At 39.7% G+C, this 23113-nt stretch overlaps 1 protein-coding gene across 1 annotated transcript in view; it reads left to right on the forward strand.

Moving 5' to 3' along the window:
- The window catches only part of LOC124789327 (gem-associated protein 5), a 366866-nt gene that overhangs the window by 132361 nt on the left and 211392 nt on the right, over window positions 1-23113 (forward strand). Inside the window, exon 9 of the mRNA XM_047256646.1 lies at window positions 11614-11703. Coding sequence (XP_047112602.1) covers window positions 11614-11703 — 90 coding nt within the window. The remainder of the gene's footprint in view (window positions 1-11613; window positions 11704-23113) is intronic.

The raw sequence follows: 23113 nt of genomic DNA on the forward strand, positions 1-23113 counted from the left end.
GGTTGAGTGCTTTAAGGTGACTTGTAAAATTGGCAGGAAAAACATTACATTTATATTATGAATTTGCGATGTACCTTGAGGATGTGCTGCACACTGGTCAATAAACCCAGCTTTCCATCCCAAGCACTTACATATTCTTCACGTATGTGTGTCATTACCCATGCTTTCAATTATATGTATATCTGGGTGGAAATGACCCCATATTTTTGAAACATCATGGACTTTCTGTCTTGCCAGTTACTAGTGGCACAAACTTTTCTGTTCCAGTTTTATTGCAACATGACAGAACAATCAGCCTCTCTTTGCTGAATTTTTCACCATGGCATTTCTCTCCTCTGAGCTCAAGGATTTTGTAACGAAGAAGGTGAAAAAATAGGCATGTGTCTTCGTAATGTAAATATCATTGGGACTATACCTCTCAATGATTGATGGAAGAGTATTTTCTATGACTCAGTAGTTTAAGTGTTCACACTTCCAATCTCACCTTCAACAGATTCACACACTAAATTGTGTCGGCTGTTAAATGCTTCGATCCAGCCATGGATGCCTTGAAATCTTTGAGCCTTAGTTGTGCCAAATGTGTAATTTTAGCATGAAGCTTGGTACCATCAACTGGAATGTTCACTGTGTGAGCTTCCTTAAACCACTTTAACAGGACACTTTCCAGTACTGGAAACTGACCATCATGCTTAAGTTTTCTTTTGCCTTTTCCCCCTTCTAGATATTTAGCTTAAATTCTTTTTCACTTGTTCACTATGGTGTTTAATGTTGATAGGGGAATGTTCAGTTTTTGTGCAGTATCAGCACGCTTCATGTAGGAGTTTTTGTACACTTCTTGAATAATGTTCCACTTTTCTTCATAAGTGAATTGCCTCTTATCCATGGTGTATCAATACACTTTTTGGCACAAGAAAGAAAATTATGCACTGAGATTAAACAAGCTCTGATGTTACGCTATGTTGTTGTTGTTGTGGTCTTCAGTCCTGAGACTGGTTTGAAGCAGCTCTCCATGCTACTCTATCCTGTGCAAGCTTCTTCATCTCCCAGTACCTACTGCAACCTACATCCTTCTGAATCTGCTTAGTGTATTGATCTCTTGGTCTCCCTCTACGATTTTTACCCTCCATGCTGCCCTCCAATGCTAAATTTGTGATCCTTTGATGCCTCAGAACATGTCCTACCAATCGATCCCTTCTTCTAGTCAAGTTGTGCCACAAACTTCTCCCCAATCCTATTCAATACCTCCTCATTAGTTACGTGATCTACCCACCTTATCTTCAGCATTCTTCTGTAGCACCACATTTCGAAAGCTTCTATTCTCTTCTTGTCCAAACTGGTTATCGTCCATGTTTCACTTCCATACATGGCTACACTCCATACAAATACTTTCAGAAACGACTTCCTGACACTTAAATCTATACTCGATGTTAACAAATTTCTCTTCTTCAGAAACGATTTCCTTGCCATTGCCAGTCTACATTTTATATCCTCTCTACTTCGACCATCATCAGTTATTTTACTCCCTAAATAGCAAAACTCCTTTACTACTTTAAGTGTCTCATTTCCTAATCTAATCCCCTCAGCATCACCCGATTTAATTTGACTACGTTCCATTATCCTCGTATTGCTTTTGTTGATGTTCATCTTATATCCTCCTTTCAAGATACTGTCCATTCCGTTCAACTGCTCTTCCAAGTCTTTTGCTGTCTCTGACAGAATTACAATGTCATCGGCGAACCTCAAAGTTTTTATTTCTTCTCCATGGATTTTAATACCTACTCCGAATTTTTCTTTTGTTTCCTTTACAGCTTGCTCAATATACAGATTGAATAACATCGGGGAGAGGCTACAACCCTGTCTCACTCCTTTCCCAACCACTGCTTCCCTTTCATGCCCCTCGACTCTTATAACTGCCATCTGGTTTCTGTACAAATTGTAAATAGCCTTTCGCTCCCTGTATTTGACCCCTGCCACCTTCAGAATTTGAAAGAGAGTATTCCAGTTAACGTTGTCAAAAGCTTTCTCTAAGTCTACAAATGCTAGAAACGTAGGTTTGCCTTTTCTTAATCTTTCTTCTAAGATAAGTCGTAAGGTTAGTATTGCCTCACGTGTTCCAACATTTCTACGGAATCCAAACTGATCTTCCCCGAGGTCCGCTTCTACCAGTTTTTCCATTCGTCTGTAAAGAATTCGCGTTAGTATTTTGCAGCTGTGACTTGTTAAACTGATTGTTCGGTAATTTTCACATCTGTCAACACCTGCTTTCTTTGGGATTGGAATTATTATATTCTTCTTGAAGTCTGTGGGTATTTCGCCTGTCTCATACATCTTGCTCACCAGATGGTAGAGTTTTGTCATGACTGGCTCTCCCAAGGCCATCAGTAGTTCTAATGGAATGTTGTCTACTCCCGGGGCCTTGTTTCGACTCAGGTCTTTCAGTGTTCTGTCAAACTCTTCACGCAGTATCTTATCTCCCATTTCATCTTCATCTACATCCCCTTCCATTTCCATAATATTGTCCTCAAGTACATCGCCCTTGTATAAACCCTCTATATACTCCTTCCACCTTTCTGCCTTCCCTTCTTTGCTTAGAACTGGGTTGCCATCTGAGCTCTTGATGTTCTCAAACAAAGAAAGGCCAGTGACTGAGTTACACATGGTTTATCGTTTATATTTGGGTGCTACAACATCGCTCCTGCTTCTGATCGGCACTTGTCAATAGGTCGCAAGTTCTTGGACTAGTGCCAACCTATACGAACTACAGTACTACCCTGTACTTCCCGCGTGTCAAATTGGTCAATTCCGCCATAGCTGATGAACTGCACAGTTGCTGACACTGTAAAACACCATCAAATTTGAACGCACTAAGAGGCAAGAGAGAACATATAAATGAATCTGTTAACACGCATTTCAATGCTATTAGGATTGGAACTTCCAAACCTGGACGTACTATGTGGGAAAATGTGGTAATGAGGAATGTAGTAACGAGATCCAACTGCACCAGTTTAATGCTGTAAGCACCATAATCAGTTCTGTAAGGAATCTTGTCCTTTGCATTAAGTCATTTGTCTTTGCCCTGTATATTATTTGAGCCTTTGTTGACCCAATGAGCAAGCTGAAAAACAGTTTAACAGACTACCAGTTGCTTAGTCTTGAAACAGAATATTCCAATTATAGATCATTGACAACATCTGCACCTCCTTTTGTGGGATTGTAGAATGTAATCACTTCATATTTATTCACTTCACCACTCTCAATGACTGTACTCCTCTCACTGTGGGTGGTAGATGCTATTAGTAAATTAATTTTCTGTTTTTTTGTGTGGAACATATGCACAAAGGTTGCAATTGTTACCTGGTTACTCTCCCAACATGAAAATATTGTTGTTTATTGGCCTACTCGTTACTGACAGGAGTTCCGGTGGAAGTTCTCTCCTATTCCTCTGCAGAGTACCTACTACTGTGTGTCGATGATCAGTGTGTAGTTCATTAGCGACTGGTATGTATATAAAATAGTGGTCCATCATCACGTTCCTATCTGTGTTGTCAGTGTATTGAATTAATAGTAACATCTCATTCCTTCATCACTGGGTATTTGAAGTGGTCCAGCAGGCTGTTTGCCTGCATATACTTCCATATTTAGGGTGTGAAAAATTCTTCCATGACAGAGAACACATAGTTTTATACAGTATTTTAATGGCTTATTTGGAGTATTCCATCTGAATTACTTTTAGATAGAATAATCAGTAATGAGAGTTTCGGGTGAAGTTTACACACCTCAAGGCCAATATCAGTTGAATTAATTGAATTAAATTACTATCAGATCCCATCTTCATTAACATTTTTTCACCCATCAAATCCACTATAAATAAAAATCTATTGTATCCCACCATCTCTTAACTATAAGCTACAGCTTGACCTGAAATATTATCTAATTATAAATCAATGAAAGATTTGCTGATAATGGAGATGTACATACAAATAAGTCCATGGAATTCTTCCAGATTATTGTCTGTTGTTGTTAATGTTCATACACATTCACAAACTCATTGAACATTTAATAGGTACCAAGTTTGTGTGTTTCCTTCTTCTGCACCCTCATAGACTTTTTGTCAAATATTACAGCTTGGAGAAGAGTATCAAACCCCCAGTCGCTCATTGGTGCAATTACAAAACTCTGGTGCAGCCCCATCGGTGGCCCACAATTCAGCAGAAGTGAGATGCTGTGACTTTTTCACTCTTGAAGTATGAAACACCAAGGAAAGCAGATAATTCTTCAAAAACTGTATGTGGGTAGTCTTGAGCTCTTCATGGATAAGTTCCTGGCATTCTGTCTAGTTCTTTGTGTGTGTATTTTACAACGCGGTGAATTACACCATCTCAGAAATTTTTTTTTTTTTTTTTGCAGCAATCCAGAACCTTTTTTGGATTTTTGGCTTTCCCTTCACACCTGGAAGCTGTTTCCCAATATTATGGCAAGCAGTTTTTGCTAGAGGGGCTTTATGCTTGAACCATTTTGTTTTTTCATCCCTATCTTGATACATATCACATTTTGCAAAAATTGGGGGTACAATAGAAACATTTTTAAGGGCCCTGTATTTACATGGATACTGGCACCATCACTCCATACAGGCAGTGTCTGCACAGATAAATTATTGCTTATGAATGGATCACTGACTTAAATTTTTTTCTTTGTCACTGTCTGTATTCAGCCTGTGTGAATTCTGGTGGTGCTCGAATTGACGCAGACCCAGTGTCCAAATGAAGTGAAATGCATTACTATTTAATGTATAAAATTACATGGTTCCAGAATTATGTGGTTCACCGATGTAGGTGATATCACAACAGCAAATTTTAGATCAGAATAGTGTATGCCAGTTGCCAAATATGTCAATGTTACTATAATGTAACTCTACTCACCAAATGGCAACAGGAGAACATACATATAAAAGGTACTACAAATGCAAGCTTCTGAAGCCAGTGGCTCCTTCTTCTGGCAGATAGTTTGAAGAGGAAGGAAGAGGGGTGAAGGAAAAGGACTGGTGAGGTTTAAGGAAAAGGGCAGAGTTCAGAAAAGTCACCCAGAACCTCGGATCAGGTGAAACTTACTGGACGGGTGAGAAGGAAACACTTTTCCGAAGTCTCCCCATTTTCATAACCCTCACCAGTCCTTTTCCTTAATCTGTCTTCCTTCCCCTTCAACGCTTCTGCCAGAAGAAGGAGCCGCTGGTGTCAAAAGCTTGCATACATAGTACCTTTTTCCCCGTTATATTTTCGAAAACTGGTTATTTTTCAATGTTTTTATAAGGCTTTCCATAAAGACTTGATTTTCCCATAACAGTGTCATTTTCCCTTACATACAATGTAATATGCTACAGTAGCACAAAGTATGTGTCTTTGTCCTAGATAGTTAAACAAATCCTCTTTTTTCAGTATTTAGCTCCTTCAAAAGATAAACATGCAAAAACGTTTCATGTTTTGCAGGCCATTCTTTTGTCCATCTTCTTCTTACTGATTTGTTTATTTTTATAACTTCACAAATAACAGCATTGACAGACTAAGCATCTTGTAAGCAAATTTAATTAATTTGGGCTTGGCTAGAAAATATTCTGCACTCTTGAACTACTGATTCAGAACTGAGTGAAAGCTGCATTGAGAGTGGAAGGTGTTGATGTGAATTGAATACTTCAGACCAGATGTGCAGATGGTCATTGTGAACATGGAATCACTTGCAGACTGCTCTTTTGCTGTGTTGAACTCTTCGCGCTCTGACTTTGCATTGGTATTTGAAGACAAGTCCCTTACATGAATACTCTCATCTCTTGCTTTCTCTAGCCACATTAATAGCTATTTGTGTACTATGACTCGTTCCCTCTAAAATTTAATATATGTTTACAGCTGACAGAGAATGTCATGTTTTCCATGTACACATCTGCTTCATTAAGTATGTAAATGAGAATACTTAACCTTTCTTATAGAGGATCTAATATATGCAGAATTTGTGCAGGAGGAAAAATTGACCCAGTCACACATTATTAGCACAAAGAAACAAACTGAAAGAGAAGCACAGTGGTGATTCAGAAGTGTAGAAGAAATTGTTACTTAATAACTTCCATGTGAGGAAAAAATCTAACACTGTGCACTGCTTCAAAGAAAGTCAGTACTAACCGGCTTTACTTTAGTTTAACTGACAAAAGACCCCTGGACTTCAGAGAGATCAAAGAAAGCATTGCTACATCAACACTTCAATATCATTAAAATGCAGTACATTCAAATATTTCAGTAAAATGATGAATGTTAGATTTTTTCCTCTAGTATGCGCTATTGTGGGATCCTTCCCAATCACTTCTTGTGTATTGGAAATGGGCAACTGCCTCCATTTGAGCTTTCTGTGATGCAGGGATGCATCAGTCTTAGTTTTTTTTAACAGAAGGTAAACACTGAAAAAGTAAAAAATTCAAACTTCTCCTTTTCATCAGTGTTAGTTCAAAAGCTCTTCTGCAGGCAACTTCTGAGAGAAGTAATCTGCATACTGGAAGTTCATCATTCTGTGTCAAGATCATAAATGCAATAAAATTTCTCTACGCAGACCCCAAACCAGGTACTTAGTTTCTAAATAATTCTTGAATATCGGGAATTTTGTTTCATTGACACAATGAATACTGTACTTTTAATTCTTGTACTTCTAGTACTAATACCTTTAACACCCTCTGCATATATTTTCCAATCTTCTTTTTGATGTGGCCTAGTGCAGGCGAAGTTAAAAATATATTTTTATTTTGCTTTTGTTTTCTCTCTCCCTCCCTCTCTCCCTCCCTCTCTCCCTCCCTCTCTCCCTCCCCCTCTCCCCCTCCCCCTCTCCCCCTCCCCCTCCCTCTCTCCCCCTCCCCCTCCCCCTCTCTCCCTCCCCCTCCCCCTCCCCCCTCTCTCCCTCTCCCTCTCCCCTTCTCCCCCTCTCCCCCTCTCTCCCCTCTCCCCCTCTCCCCCTTCAAAAAGAGACATACCTCTGTATGTCATCTGTTCTTTGTGGTTATCCATGGTTAATAAGTTTTTTTTATATGATAAGCTTCAAAATGTGATACCACACACAGTAGTATTTCCATGTTCTGAATTCATACCTGGCTCACAGATGCACTTTCTGTTCTGAGCACACAGCACATCTAAGCACTGGTGTACCCTGCTTTGATTTGGAAAGGATTGTTCGGAAAATCTTTGACAATATATGGTAGAAGATCCTTATCATCAAAGCTCTTTCCTTGCTAGCTTTCCTCCATTTCAACAGTTTGTCTTACCAGAGACAGAAGAAACTCTGGTATTGGCATTTTTTTGCCATTAATACTCAATAGAGAGCATGAACATTTTAAAATGTACAGATGGAGTAAGTGCAAAAAGAGCTTGTTATACCGCTGCAAACTGTTCCGCTCTGGTTTGACTGGACTCAGTAGCATGCCAATACAGACAACTGCCCCCATACTCAAGTCATAATACATAACAAATGGAGGTCTTGTAATCCTTTCACCAGTGTTTCTGTCAGTCTTTTCAGTCTGAAACATTTTGTAATATTACTTGTGGTCAACAACTACACTCCTCATTTGTGGTACCACTTGCAGGGCAGGTCAAACATTGGATCAGTAGATATAAACTGGATTTCTCCACATTTCAGTTTGTCTTGTAGTGTTGGGCATGTTGTGCATGTTGCTGTTAACAGTAACACACATGTTAGATAAATTGTTATGAAGCCAGAGGAAGAGGTGTGTGCTTGAATACCAATTGTCAATGTAAACAGCATGACCCAGGTTCAGATATGGCTTTATGAGTGTTACCACTATGTTGTCAGTTTTCCCCAAATTGTGGAAGCCATTTTCCATGGTTGCATCCGTATACTCAACTAACTCTAGGACGTAACTTTTCCGACAATCACACAACACACGTTTTTATTCCAGACCCAATTCTTTTGGACAGAATGTATTGTTTGAAAGATAATTGCTCTTTAAACATCAATGCAGAGCCTCAGTTCGAATGAAATACAGTCTGGAATGTTGTGCAAACTTTATCCACTATGTTTCTAATTTTGAATGGCCTGTTTCAATTGTTGCTGGCAGAGTTATCACTAAAATAAAGTGTTCTCAAAATAAAATTAAAACAGTCTTTGGACATAATGTTGTCAAAAACTAGTGTGTTCCAGAATCATTCCCTGGATGATTAGTCACTAATTTCCAGCTTTTTCACATGAGCCATAAGCAGACAAATAACAGTGGAGGAACAGAGTTCCTCAGGTCCCATTTCTATCCATCTGGACAAATGAGGATGCACCGATTCTGACACATTTGCCTTGGTGTATAAATAAAATCTATTGGTTTCGTCTGCAACAGATTTCATCAGCGCTTCTGTGAAAAATATCAGGAAATATGAGAGAATACTGGAGTTTTGATCTAATACACACTTGCATCCCAAAGCTGAAACATCGAATGCATGCAGAAATCAACAAAAATCACTTTTTTCCTAGTCAAACATGTCGCTAAAGTATGCTCTTTTACCAAACAGTTAGCTCTTATTATCAGAAACTTCAGATTCTGAAGAAATTTCATCTCTTGTAGAGACGGATGGATGTGTTGTACTTGACTCAGAACTGTTGTTTCAAAATTCTGTTCAAGTGTCGTCACTGTCAAAGAGTTCATTCTGACTGCCACTTCTAATTAGAATCTCTAAGACTTCTTCCTGTTTACAACCATGATGGCGTGCCATTTTCTCGATCAAAAATGAGTATGCAAACAGCAATGCAAATAAAATATCAGTATCAAATGCACACAACCCAGGCATTGAAAAGCTACTGAGCACTCAGAACAGAAATACAGCTACATGGCTGCTCTACCTGGCCCCTCTATCTGGCTGTTAAGTACCTCGCGCGGTAATACATCCGGAGTGCACAGAGACTGCAGCGGCCAAATCTATTAACTTGTTGGGAGCACAAAGGTAGCAGCAAGGGGCCACGTGTATAAACTTCTAGATCAGCTGATGGAGGGATCAGAGAAGCACGTCAGTGCCTCCAGAGCATTACAGAATGGAATCAGCGAAAACTGTTAACATGTTCAGAGAAGTCAAAGGATTAAAATTCAGGGTGAAAAAATATTGATAAGATTCGTTGACAATGTTGCTATCCTCAGTGAAGGTGAAGAACAACTAATGAATGAGATTAACAGGCCAAAGAGTACAGAATATCGATTGAGAGAAAAGCAAGCAAAGACAAATGTAATGAGACACAGCAGAAGTCAGAAGAGTGAGAAACTTAAATTGGTGATCACAGAGTAGACAAAATTAAGAAAATATGTTATTTTGGAAACAAAATAACTCAGGTTAACCTCCATTCAGAGGCTGTTGCATGCAGTGACTGTTATTTTGACTTGTAAATAATAGATTTCAGCTATCAGTCATCCTTTGGAATTTTTATTGGCAGATCTAGATTTCAGCTAGAAACTAGCCATTCTCAATGCACTATCGTTTTTGGTCAATGCATGTAATGCCTGTTGGTCGGGCTTTGTCCACAGTTCATTGAATATTAGTATGGCTAGTTTCTAGCTGAAATCTAGATCTGCCAATAAAAATTCCAAAGGACAACTGATAGCTGAAATCTATTATTTACAAATCAAAATAACTCATAATGTATGAAGCAAGCAGGACATAAAAAGCAGACTGGCACAAGCAAAAAGGGCATTCCTGGCCAGGAGAAGTCTACTGGTGTCATACATATGTCTCAATTTGAGTAAGTAATTCCTGAGAATGTATGTTTGGAGGTCAGCGTTGTATGGTAGTGCTTCATGGACTGCGGAAAAACTGTAACAGAAGGCATGTGAGATGATGTGCTATAGGAGAAAACCATCTAATCTTCAGCATTCTTCTGTAGCACCACATTTCGAAAGCTTCTATTCTCTTCTTGTCCAAACTATTTATTGTCCATGTTTCACTTCCATACATGGCTACACTCCATACAAATACTTTCAGAAACGACCTCCTGATACTTAAATCTATACTCGATGTTAACAAATTTCTCTTCTTCAAAAACGCTTTCTTGCCATTGCCAGTCTACATTTTATATCCTCTCTACTTCTACCATCATCAGTTATTTTGCTCCCCAAATAGCAAAACTCCTTTACTACTTTAAGTGTCTCATTTCGTAATCTAATTCCCTCAGCATCACCCGAATTAATTCAACTACATTCCATTATCCTCATTTTGCTTTTGTTGGTGTTTATTTTATATCCTCCTTTCAAGATACTGTCCATTCCGTTCAGCTGCTCTTCCAAGTCCTTTGCTGTCTCTGACAGAATTACAATGTCATCAGCGAACCTCAAAGATTTTATTTCTTCCCCATGAATTTTAATACCTACTCCGAATTTTTCTTTTGTTTCCTTTACAGCTTGCTCAATATCCAGATTGAATAACATTGGGGAGAGGCTACAACCCTGTCTTACTCCCTTCCCGACCACTGCTTCCTTTTCATGCCACTCGACTCTTATAACTGTCATCTGGTTTCTGTACAAATTGTAAATAGCCTTTCGCTCCCTGTATTTTACCCCTGCCACCTTCAGAAGTAAGTGGACTGATAAAGTAAAGAATGAGTTTGTTCTCTGCAGAATCAGTGAAGAAAGGAACATATGGGAAACACTGACAAGAAGAAAGGATGATAAGTCATGTGTTGAGATATCAGAGAATAACTTCCCTGGTATTAGAGGGAGCTGTAGAGGGTAAAAACTGTAAATGAAGACAGAAATTGGAATACATCCAACAAATAATTGAGGGCATAGGTTGCAAGTGCTACTCTGATATGAAGAAATTGGCACTTCGTGGTTGGCTGCTTCAAACCAGTCAGAAAACTGATGACTTAAGGGGATAAACAAAAGTGATGTCCTTTCAATAGATTGTCATTATGCAATAGGTCCCCTAAAGAGACTCCTACCCTATATTTGTTGATTCTCTTCTGTAGTGTTGCTGCACAGTAAGGGATTCTAACCAGATAGGATTGACAGAGAACATTGAAAATGTTTAAAGAGGGGTAACACATTTTGTGTTGCTGTGGAATAGGGGGGAGAGAGTCACAGATATGGTACATGAGTTAAGGAGGCAATCATTAAAACAATGGTGTTTTTTGTTGTGGTGAGATCTTTTCATGAAATTTTAATCACCAATTTTATCCTCTGAATGTGGAAATTTTTTGTTGAAGCCCACCTACATAGGGAGAGATGGTTGTCGTAAGACAACAGGGGAAGTCTGAGCTTGCGTGGAAAGAGTTAAATGTTAATTTTTTCCGTGCGCTGTATAAGGTGGAATGGTAGAGAAATTGTCTGAACATGATTTGATGAACATTCTGCAAAGCACTTAGGTGTGAGTTGCAGAGTAGTCATGTAGATGTAAATGTGCATTATTGATAAGAATTTTGTGAGTAATCACTGTTAAGATATTTATTCACTGTTCTGGATGTGTGTCAAAAGTGCTTATACACTGACAACTTTTACACAGTATGTTTTCGTTAATAACTTTATGCATTCCTAATGTTTTGTGAAGTTCGATTTTGTGTTCAGTTTGCATTGATTCACAAAACAATGGGTAACCTTTCCAGGTTCCTCTGAAGCTGCTGATAAACATTTGCTGCTCTACTCATGTGGCGATGGTGAGGTTGTCATATATGATCCAAAGAAACCAGACGCAGGTTTGAAAATATTTTGTTCATAACTCTTTCTTGTGTGTTGATGTATTAATTTGGTTCTGACCAATGAGGCCATTGTACAGTGTACTGAACTGATTTCAAAGCGTTAATGAAAGGAAGTCTGTGTGTTGCTGCTAATTTCGAATAAATTATTTTTTGTGTATTAGTTGTGTGGAAAATATATCAGTAAAAAGTTCTGTTGATGAACGAAGTAAGTTTACCAATCTAGTATATTGATAATTAAGATCTTGGAGGGAAAAAGCATGTGACCTCACAACTGTTCACATTTGTAATAGGTCCAGGAAAATATTTGGAATGGTGGTTTGCATAGAGTTACTCTTAAAGTAAATTTCATATTATGCAAGCTTTTTGTAATATGAAAAAATGTAGTGTACATGTTGCCACACATAAAAGATCTTTCCAAAACGCACTGTTTTTCCTGGTTTCCGTTTCCTAAAATGTCTGGAAGTTCTATGCCAGTATATAAAACCTTTATCAATCAAGGGACTGATAAGTTTTACAGCTCCGAGATAAAGTATAGTGTCACTTAACGCTTTCATCCAGGGTAGACCTACAGTGTATTTTCATCTCGGACAAAGTTTATTTTCACACAGGAAAAAGAGTATTTGTAACCAAGAAATCCAGGAAAAATCCATGAATGTTTTTTTTCTTTGTTATTTATACACCAATCCATAAGCTGCTGTTAGAAGTTGAACATGACAAATATGGCTGGATTTTGGGTTAGGCTAACCCCAAGTTTCGAGATATTGGCAGAAGAATTATGCCAACAAATGAATGTTACATATGGTTTAATCCCCCCCCCCCCCCCCTCTCCTCCCCCTTTTAGACACTTAAGTTGAGAGTTGTTCAGTTCATAGGACAGGTGTTTTTTCCAGTAATATAAAAGTAAGATGTAATAATGAAACACTACCAATGTGCTGGCATCTTTTTGCTGCATTTGAAGCAAATATATCATTTGAGAATTTATCCTCTCTGTTCGCACTTAGATATGGAAGTGATTTTTAAGTCAGGGTAGTGAATAAATAATGACACCTTCCTCCTTGATATTACCGATTCTGTGTAGGATGTTTATTGCTTAAAGAAGTGGACATCAAATTAACTTCAGTGAAGATGTAACCAAAAGCAGGCTTCAGTAAAGATATAGCAAAAAGCAGGGATGTTATGAATACTGATTGTAAGGATCTACAAAAGGAATAAAAAGATGGAGTTTGCAAGCAAGGATATGTTATGAAACTGTGGATGTTATGTACTGTGGATTTAAAAGACTGTTTGCAATTATTGCAGTTCACCAGTTTTGTGTGAACACATAAAGACTGAATGTATATGCCTGAAATTGTAATCCTGCATCCATAATTATATAAGATTGTGTACATACCAAGAGTTATGAGATTATTTATTATCTTAGAAAAGGTAAATATTTCATATGGAGCAAGTAATTAGTTTTGTATAATGTCGTCGTGTTTTTATACACATTCATCTCTAGTTATTGGAGTAAGGGCTTTAATAAGCTTGTTATTGATCAGCACAGCACGAACTCCTGTGCATCATCAGTTGTAGAGAATTGTAATCAGTCCAATGTATGTCATTTTTGATAAAGGTATTGATTCATGCCACATGCTCTTTGTTACTGAAAGCACTCCTCCCCCCCCCCCCCCCTACTATCTCCAAGTGTCAAGTAACAGGGATGTTTTTGTTAATTCAAGATACGTGACTCCAAGATCCAAGAATTGCTCATATTTTGCTCCTGTAGTCTTACAAAATTCTCCTTGGGTAAATACTGATGACTGGCATTCTTACAAATACTGCATGAACATATCAGAAAGTAGAATGGTCATTGGTCATGAAAAACATCACTTGGTACTCTGAGAAAGTCTGGCAGCTGCACTGGTTTATAAGTAGACCAGATGCAGGAAATAATGTCTTTCAAATTGTGGAGAAGTAGTGCCTTGTTAAAAATATCCTTCTATTGTTATTAAGCAGTTGATTGTTTTTTTTAAGTTGCTTTCCAGTAAACTGTCTTTCAGTGTCCTATCAGCTGAAGTTATGTGACATTTTCCTTGGAATTCTTGGACCATTTAACATTGTTGCTAAGAAAACAGTATGTAAAATAAGGGAAAGGCAACCACTCACCTGTAGCAGCATAGAAACACATGACAGGGAACACTGTTCATATTAACTTCTGAGTTCTTGTTATTTTACTAAAAAAGTACTACATCCATGCACATAACCACATAGATTGGTTATTGTGTGTGAATGAATGTTTGGACTTTTACATGTAAAACAACAAGAGCTGGAAAGCTAATGTGAATGGTCTTTCTGTGATCCACACCTCAGTCCGCTACAGGTAAATGGGTTCTTACCCTTATTTTACATCTAGATCTGTTATTGTTTAAGAAAACACAATAATAATAATAATAATAATAATAATTTTCTATCATCAGCAATTTTGTTTCTGTTTGTTGGAATAATCAGCAACCAGCACAAAAGAAATTTTATTTCTTTATCTGTTTCAAGCACCTAGTGCCCTTCTTCAGAAGGCTATACTGAAAAATGTACCATAAATAAGTATAAATTAGATAAGAATATTAAAATTTAATAACAAAAGGTTTAAAAATTTAACAATGAATAAGTGGTAGTTACTTATAATTTTCACATTATTTGTAGGCTTCAAAAGTAAGATATATGCAGCATATTGCTGTGGCCCTATAAAATACACCAATAATATTTAATACAATAATGAATCCATTAATGCAAAAAGAGCTCTTATATGCTTAAATGTGGTTCATAGTATGTGTACAAAAATGATATAAGCAAACGAAAACACAAGTGTAGATATTGTGACATAACTAAAGCAAATCTTCTAATGACATGCATATCTTGAGGTTATACTAAAGTATAATCAAATAAAGAACAAAAACTTAACGCATTTTTAGTTGTCATAAGGCATTAATGAAATTGTAAGTGTAAATACACAATGTAGTAAGCAATTTATAAAAACCTATGATAATATAATAAATTAATACAAACAAGTGGTGCTGTGCATGGGAATTGTGGGAAATAGTCTCAGAAATAGCTCTAGTGGGGTCAGTAGTGTGGTAGCTGGGAAACTGTTGGCAAAAACAAAGTGAAAAGTGCATCGTGCAGCTTGAACCTGTAACTTGGGCACATAGAGAGAGAATTTTCAATCATTAGCTAGTAATAAGTATCAGAAAGTGTTGGCACAATTGTGTACTTCTGCAATAGTGAAACAACTAGTACTGGAATGTATGCAGGTCACAAATACAATTCACAAAAGAATAGTAATGAGCAGCATTCATAACAATTGTATGGTACCGTAAGTTGTAGAACACATTGCTGAAATGGTGTAGAGATGTCAGTAGTGTGCTACCAGGAAATACTTTCACACAAACAGTGTGGGAGATGTACTAAGGGGTAAGGAGCAATAACTGGAGTAAATAGAGACACAGTTCCTAGTCAGTATCCAAAATGAAGGGTCAAAAATTATTGGAGGAGAAAGGAAATGGCATCAATGTACATTTCTGTTACAGTGGAATAACTAGTTTAGAAATATATGCAAGTAGCAGCTAAACACAGTGGTATATTGCCAAGCTACAGTGTGTAATATACTAACAATTTACTGACTGTAAATAGCAAATTTATGATGATCCATGTATAGCCACTTTCTGCAAATTACTGAGACTAATGTGGCGATTGCAACCTGCTGACTATGACTTACTGAACATAACTACAAACAAAGTGTTGTAGTAACGTTTGTCACTTACCAAATGACAGTGTTCTACCTATGAGAACTGCTACCACTTACACGAAATGGAATGAAATTTCGTGTGGTGAGGGCCTCCTGGGGGGGGGGGGGGTGGACCTGATCGCCTGGTGAAAGTCTTTTGAGATGACGCCACTTTGGCGACTTGCGCGTCGATGAGGATGAAATGATGATGATGAAGATGATGCAAACACCCAGTCCCTGAGTGGAGAAAACCTCCAACCCATCCGGGAATCAAACCTGAGCTCCCCAGCATGACAAGCGGATATGCTGTCCACTCAGCTACAGTGGCGGACACCACTTACCTTATCAGGTAGCTAACCATTTATTATTGCAGATACTATGCCATCTGCAACCTACAGGTGCAGTTTTGCTACAGATGGTTAGCTCTATATAAACAGTGGCCTATAGAGATACTATTCTTAAAGTTACAGATGCTCTAGTTTATAGTTACAAATAGTGTTGATTGTTAATAAGCACTGTTAGTCATTCAGTGTTAGATAATCAAACCTATTGTACTTATGAGTGTCACTAGTTATATTTACTTAATGAAGCCTATTTAGGACTTTGTACACATTTATGAACTAGTTATTCCACTGTAACAGAAGTACACAATGATGCCTACATTTCCTTTTTTCTGTAGTTATTTTCAGCCCTTAATTTTTGCACTGATTAGAAATTGTTTCTCCGTTTACTCCAGTTACTGCTTCTCACCCCTTAGTGCATCTCAGGTGGTGTTTGTGCACTGTATTTCCTGCTGCATGCTATTGGCCCTTCTACACCAGATCAGCAAAGTGTTCTAAAACTTACAGTCCCATATAACTGCTATGAATGCCGCTAGTTACAATTCTTTCATAAATTGTACTTGTGACCTGCATATATTGCGGTACTAGCCATTTCACTATAATCAGTCCATATTTACACTCCTGGAAATGGAAAAAAGAACACATTGACACCGGTGTGTCAGACCCACCATACTTGCTCCGGACACTGCGAGAGGGCTGTACAAGCAATGATCACACGCACGGCACAGTGGACACACCAGGAACCGCGGTGTTGGCCGTCGAATGGCGCTAGCTGCGCAGCATTTGTGCACTGCCGCCGTCAGTGTCAGCCAGTTTGCCGTGGCATACGGAGCTCCATCGCAGTCTTTAACACTGGTAGCATGCCGCGACAGCGTGGACGTGAACCGTATGTGCAGTTGACGGACTTTGAGCGAGGGCGTATAGTGGGCATGCGGGAGGCCGGGTGGACGTACCGCCGAATTGCTCAACACGTGGGGCGTGAGGTCTCCACAGTACATCGATGTTGTCGCCAGTGGTCGGCGGAAGGTGCACGTGCCCGTCGACCTGGGACCGGACCGCAACGACGCATGGATGCACGCCAAGACCGTAGGATCCTACGCAGTGCCGTAGGGGACCGCACCGCCACTTCCCAGCAAATTAGGGACACTGTTGCTCCTGGGGTATCAGCGAGGACCATTCGCAACCGTCTCCATGAACCTGGGCTACGGTCCCGCACATCGTTAGGCCGTCTTCCGCTCACGCCCCAACATCGTGCAGCCCACCTCCAGTGGTGTCGCGACAGGCGTGAATGGAGGGACGAATGGAGACGTGTCGTCTTCAGCGATGAGAGTCGCTTCTGCCTTGGTGCCAATGATGGTCGTATGCGTGTTTGGCGCCGTGCAGGTGAGCGCCACAATCAGGACTGCATACGACCGAGGCACACAGGGCCAACACCTGGCATCATGGTGTGGGGACCGATCTCCTACACTGGCGGTACACCACTGGTGATCGTCGAGGGGACACTGAATAGTGCACGGTACATCCAAACCGTCATCGAACCCATCGTTCTACCATTCCTAGACCGGCAAGGGAACTTGCTGTTCCAACAGGACAATGCACGTCCGCATGTATCCCGTGCCACCCAACGTGCTTTGGAAGGTGTAAGTCAACTACCCTGGCCAGCAAGATCTCTGGATCTGTCCCCCATTGAGCATGTTTGGGACTGGATGAAGCGTCGTCTCACGCGGTCTGCACGTCCAGCACGAACGCTGGTCCAACTGAGGCGCCAGGTGGAAATGGCATGGCAAGCCGTTCCACAGGACTACATCCAGCATCTCTACGATCGTCTCCATGGGAGAATAGCAGCCTGCATTGCTGCGAAAGGTGGATATACACTGTACTAGTGCCGACATTGTGCATGCTCTGTTGCCTGTGTCTATGTGCCTGTGGTTCTGTCAGTGTGATCATGTGATGTATCTGACCCCAGGAATGTGTCAATAAAGTTACCCCTTCCTGGGACAATGAATTCACAGTGTTCTTATTTCAATTTCCAGGAGTGTATATATTACAAAAATAAGTGTACAATGTGTGTTCTGCTAAAACTCAGAAACAAGCCCTGGTACGATCAAGGGAGTTACATGTTGTGGTAGCCTTTTGTCACCCATTCCCACCAATGAAGAAGGTTCCCATTTTTACCTGAAGGGTGTGCTCTTGAAGATATAAGATCTGGGAAGTTTTGCCCTCTAGAAATTTCTAGGACATTCCAGAATGTTCATGGGTATTCGAGAACATTCCCAAAACATTTGAGAGCATGCCATAACATTCCAGAACACTCTCAAATGTTGTGGAATGAATAAAAAGTTAATTTGATTTATATTTTAGGCACTGTCCAAATGTAAAAGTAGATATGTATGCAAAAATAGAAGTGGAATGGATGCTTTACGTAAGACTGAATCAGAAGAAACTACACACAGAAGACTACATCCACCTTTGATGACATTGGAACAGTGGTAATCCTACCCTCATCATACACATGCACGAATACACTCAAGATGCCATGAACTACATACGAACATGCAGACGACCTGACTTCTTGAGAACATTGACATGCAACTCATGGCCAAAAATCAAAGAACAGCTAAAATACATGCAAGCCCCCAGGCACTGACACGACATGATAGCTTGAGTTTTCCAACAAAAACAAATTAGATGTATTAAAGTCATAATAAAATACCACATCTTTTGAACTGTTAGATGCTGGATGTACACAATCAAATGGCAAAAATGAGGATTACCTCACTCACACAATCTCACATGACTACATGATAGATGTTACCTTGGCAAAATCATCCGAGCTGAATTCCCTAATCCACAAGAAAATACAGAAATGTACGACATAGTTGAGAAAAAGGTGTTTCCTGGAGCATGCGAGCCATTACAACCCAATTCGCCATGTTTGAGTGATTGAAAATGTAGGGAAAAAAAAGTAACCAGAACTATACGTGGATGACACACAAACCGGAGTTGATGGCTGCGTCAAGTACAGAAAACGACAACCCAAAAACAGTGGCTTCACAGCAAAAATACGAATATGAAGCAGTGACAAACTGGAAACAAATAATCAATGGGTATTACCATATAACACACTACTTTCTAAAATGTTCCAAGCACACATAAAACTAGAATACTGGAATTCAGTGAAATCTATCAAATATGTCTGTAAGTATGTGAACAAAGGCAGTGGCAAGGTTGTATTTCAAATTGCCAAAGACTGCGAACAACAAAAAAAGAAACAATGAGTTCCTCATGTACCAAACGGGAAAATACATAAACAGTAATGAAGCAGCATGTCACATTTTTAGTTTTCCCATATAAGAATGCGAACCAGCTATGCAATATCTAGCTGTACATTTGGAGAATGGATAGAGAGTTTAGTTCACAAAAGACACAGCCAGAAAAATTGCAAGCAAACCACCTCGGACCACAACATCAACAGCTTTCTACCAACTGTGACAAATGGATCTATTCACGAAAACATGACTACAAGTCGACATCCTTACAAATTATATGTGGAACACAACAAGGGAAAAATCTTTTGACGACAAAAACAAGGAACTCCAGTAGGAGATCATCCAGGAATCATGAAAACTGGTGGCATTAGGCCAAGTATACATCATACATCTGAACAATGCCAAATGTTTCCATCTTTGGATGTTGCTACACGAAACATGGGGACCAACAAGTTTAACAAATCTCAAGACCATTGACAGTTACCTATGACAGATGTACAGAGAGAAGCATGCCACTTAAGACTAATGGATAACAACAACCACTAGGAATTCACACTACAAGAAGCCTCACTCACAGCCTCAGCTGAATGAGTGAAAGACTTAATTTCCCATGATTCTAACAACATGTAATCCATCAAATTCAAAACAACAGCTGTGGAACTCCTTTAAAGAGGGTTTGAGTGATGACATCCTGTACCAAATTCGACAACCTCACCATGAACTGACCATCAAATTAAACGACAACATCTTCATTGGAACACTCATTTGCCTAGAATATGAATGTTTAGCAATAAGCAACCAGACCTTAGTAAAACTTCAGTTGCAAGCATCCTGAAAAAATGCTGTCAGTGCTAAAATTCAAAATTAGGAAGGAAAAAGCTACAACATTAATGAACTACTTCAATACATTGCTCACAACAAAATCACTACTCAATGACAATCAGTAAGAAATTTACAATGTTATCATGGGCCAGATCAACAACACTGGCAGAATTATTTACTTGGATGCACCAGGCAGCACTGGAAAAATGTTTCTAATAAATCTATTGCTGGCAGAAATATGTGCTAAACAACACATTGCTCTTGCACTCGTATCATCTGGCATTTGCAGCCACACTTATGGAAGACCAATGAACTGCTCAGTCTGCCCTACAACTACCATTGAATATAGCTGAAGAACAGTTCCCGGTATGTAAAATCTCAAGAGCATCTGGACAGGATGAACATCTAAAGCAATCTAAAATTATCCTCTGGGACGAATGCACAATGGCACATAAAAAGTATCAGAAGCCAGGAACAGAAGATTACAAGACTTGCAAGGAATCTCTTGAAGTGATGGGAAGAAGATTTCCTACAAAAATTTCTGATTATCCTTGAGTCAACACCGCTGACCCTGAGGGTCCAGGGTTAGAATAGGCCCAAGGTATTCCTGTCTGTCATAAGAGGCAACTAAAAGGAGTCACACATGTTTCGACCTTTATGTGATGGTCCCCTGTTGGTTTTGATCTCCATTGTTCAAAATTTTCCCGAAGAGCAAGCCAATTGGGGAAGAGCGCCTTACATGGGGCATAGTGTCCATCATGCGTTGAGACCTCTCGCATCCCTCATTGACGTAGATCTGCACTTCCGCTCATTCTCCAGCTCTTGGTTGAGGTTACCCTCCTGGGTGCGTTTTCCTCCATCTTCTGTGCAGTATCGCTTTCTGCATTGTCAATGATAATGGACTCCTTAGCTTGTTTGCACCTGATATCCATCTTGGTAGCAGTCCGTGGGTATAGCCCCCTGACCACATAGGGATTGCTCTGCTGATGCCTGTGCCATTAACTCCCCACATATACATATGCCAAGGAGTAGATACCCGTCACCCTGGGGCATCAGGACTCCCAGCAATGGCCATCCTGCCAGATGGCCTTTGCTGCCACTGGGTGTCACCTGTGGGGACGGCCCCTGGTTGGAGTAGGTGGCATCAGAGCAGATGACATGCCATGAAGTGTACTATGTTATCTCTTGCTGGTGGTCAAACACCAGCAGTCTCTAAGTGGTCAAGGTCTAACTTCAATGCTAAGAAATATGACCCCAAATAGTCGTTGAGCAGGTCACAACAACAATCGTTTCTGTGGCAGAATACGCAATCCCTCATCCTTTATGGTGCCCTCGGTGAAAGACAGTCCCTTGGTGGTTGCCAGAAGTCGGTGAGGCAATTAAAGAGCATTGGTGAGCTCTACAGTGACACCTAATAGCCTTTAAGCGGCTCCGTGCCCGCATTTGCCAGCTTATAAAAAGATGGAAACAGGAATGTTGGGAGAGGTACGTGTCAACCATTGGGTGCCATACATCACCTTCCCAAGCCTCCCTTGAACTGGGGTTCTGGGCAGCTTTTCTGAACTCTCCCCATTTCCTAAATCTCACCAGTCCTCGCACCCTCAAATGGCAGATGAAAAGGATAGTCCTCTCGTTCATTGCATGCCACAGTGAACCCCATAATGCCACATTTACAGAATGGGAGCTCCTCAGTGCCCTTGCACATTGCCCCGACACAGCTCCTGTGTCAGATCAGATGTACAGTCAAATGATTAAACATCTCTCGTCTGACTACAAGTGAAATCTCCTCATCACCTTCAACCTGATCTGGTGCAATGGCATCTTTCCATTGCAGTGGCGGGAGAGCACAATCATTCCGGTGCTCAAACCCGGTAAAAACCCGCTTGATGTGGATAGCTACAAGCCCACTCGGTCGTCTTGTCACAACGTTTCCACCACTCGGCTGATAACCCAAGAAGAATTCGTCAGTGGAATACGCCAATAAAGACTGCAATTGCATATGTTAACAAGCAGTTTGGCACAAAATCACCTGCTGCCCCTGCATGTGTAATGACTGTTCATTCGGCAGTAACTCAAGTTTCATTTATGCACACTATATTTTCGAATATCTCATCCATTATCGTATGCAGAAATCTGCACCACCATGCAACCACATCTGTCCTTTCCGTTAATATTTTGTATCCACTAAACACTGAATAACTAAAACCTCTGTCATTGAGCACTGTATGCAATGAAAATTTACTTCCTTTAAAAAAAATTGTCTTTCTGAAGTGAAACAAGTAATTTAGATAAAGTGGGATGTTTCCTTCTCTTATAATAACTATATGTATGATGACAAATAGTGTCTTTCTGAAAATAGACCTTGTCTGTTTCTACCCTGGTGTGTGCAGCCTTGTTGTGGCATTTGCACCACAACCTGTACTGTACTACTCTTTACCTATCATTACAACAGTGTTCTTGCTTATTTTCAATGCTTTTGCAGTCCTCTTAACGACCTGAGCATCAGGAAATAGGGCACACCTTTTTTCCTTTTCTTTCTCAAACTAGTCCCTCATCAAGCACACGAATTTGCAGGCCTGGGTGTGTAGCATATTTTTCTTCCTCCATTTCATTTTAGATGTTGAGCTGGCACCACTCTTCGCATTTGGCATTGTTTAAAACAAAACATAAACAAATAAACACTAAAAACAACAAAATGAAATAAACAATGAACTGGAACTATTAAAGACAAAATAACAAAATGACAACACTGGTTGCACATGAGGCACTCACTGGTACGTTTTAGACACATGCACATCAGGTTTGCAGAGCAGCAAATGTCTGTCCTGCTACCTGGTCAAGTGCAGTCCTTCGTCAGTTAGTTACCTGCAGTTGCTGGCCAACGGAGCGACGCTACTGAGCTGTCAATACCAAAGACTTGTCTCTAAGACTGTAACTTATTTTATTTATCATTAGGTTTTTATGTAGTACTTATTACACTGCTTATGCTCACCTACATTTACATTTTCATTGATGTCTTTTAGCAACCACAGTTGCTTAAGTTTTTGTTCCATTAATTTGTCATACTTTTATTCCCATCCTAACTCATACTTTTATTCCCATCCTAACACTAGCCTCAAGATATGCATGTCATTAGCTGATTTGCTCCAGTTCTGGCATGTTGTCTGCATGTGTTGTTTGGTTTCCTTATACTATTTTAGGGATAAATTCTAGTG

This window comes from Schistocerca piceifrons, chromosome 3, assembly GCF_021461385.2.
Source record: "Schistocerca piceifrons isolate TAMUIC-IGC-003096 chromosome 3, iqSchPice1.1, whole genome shotgun sequence".
Classification (NCBI taxonomy): Eukaryota; Metazoa; Arthropoda; class Insecta; order Orthoptera; family Acrididae; genus Schistocerca; species Schistocerca piceifrons.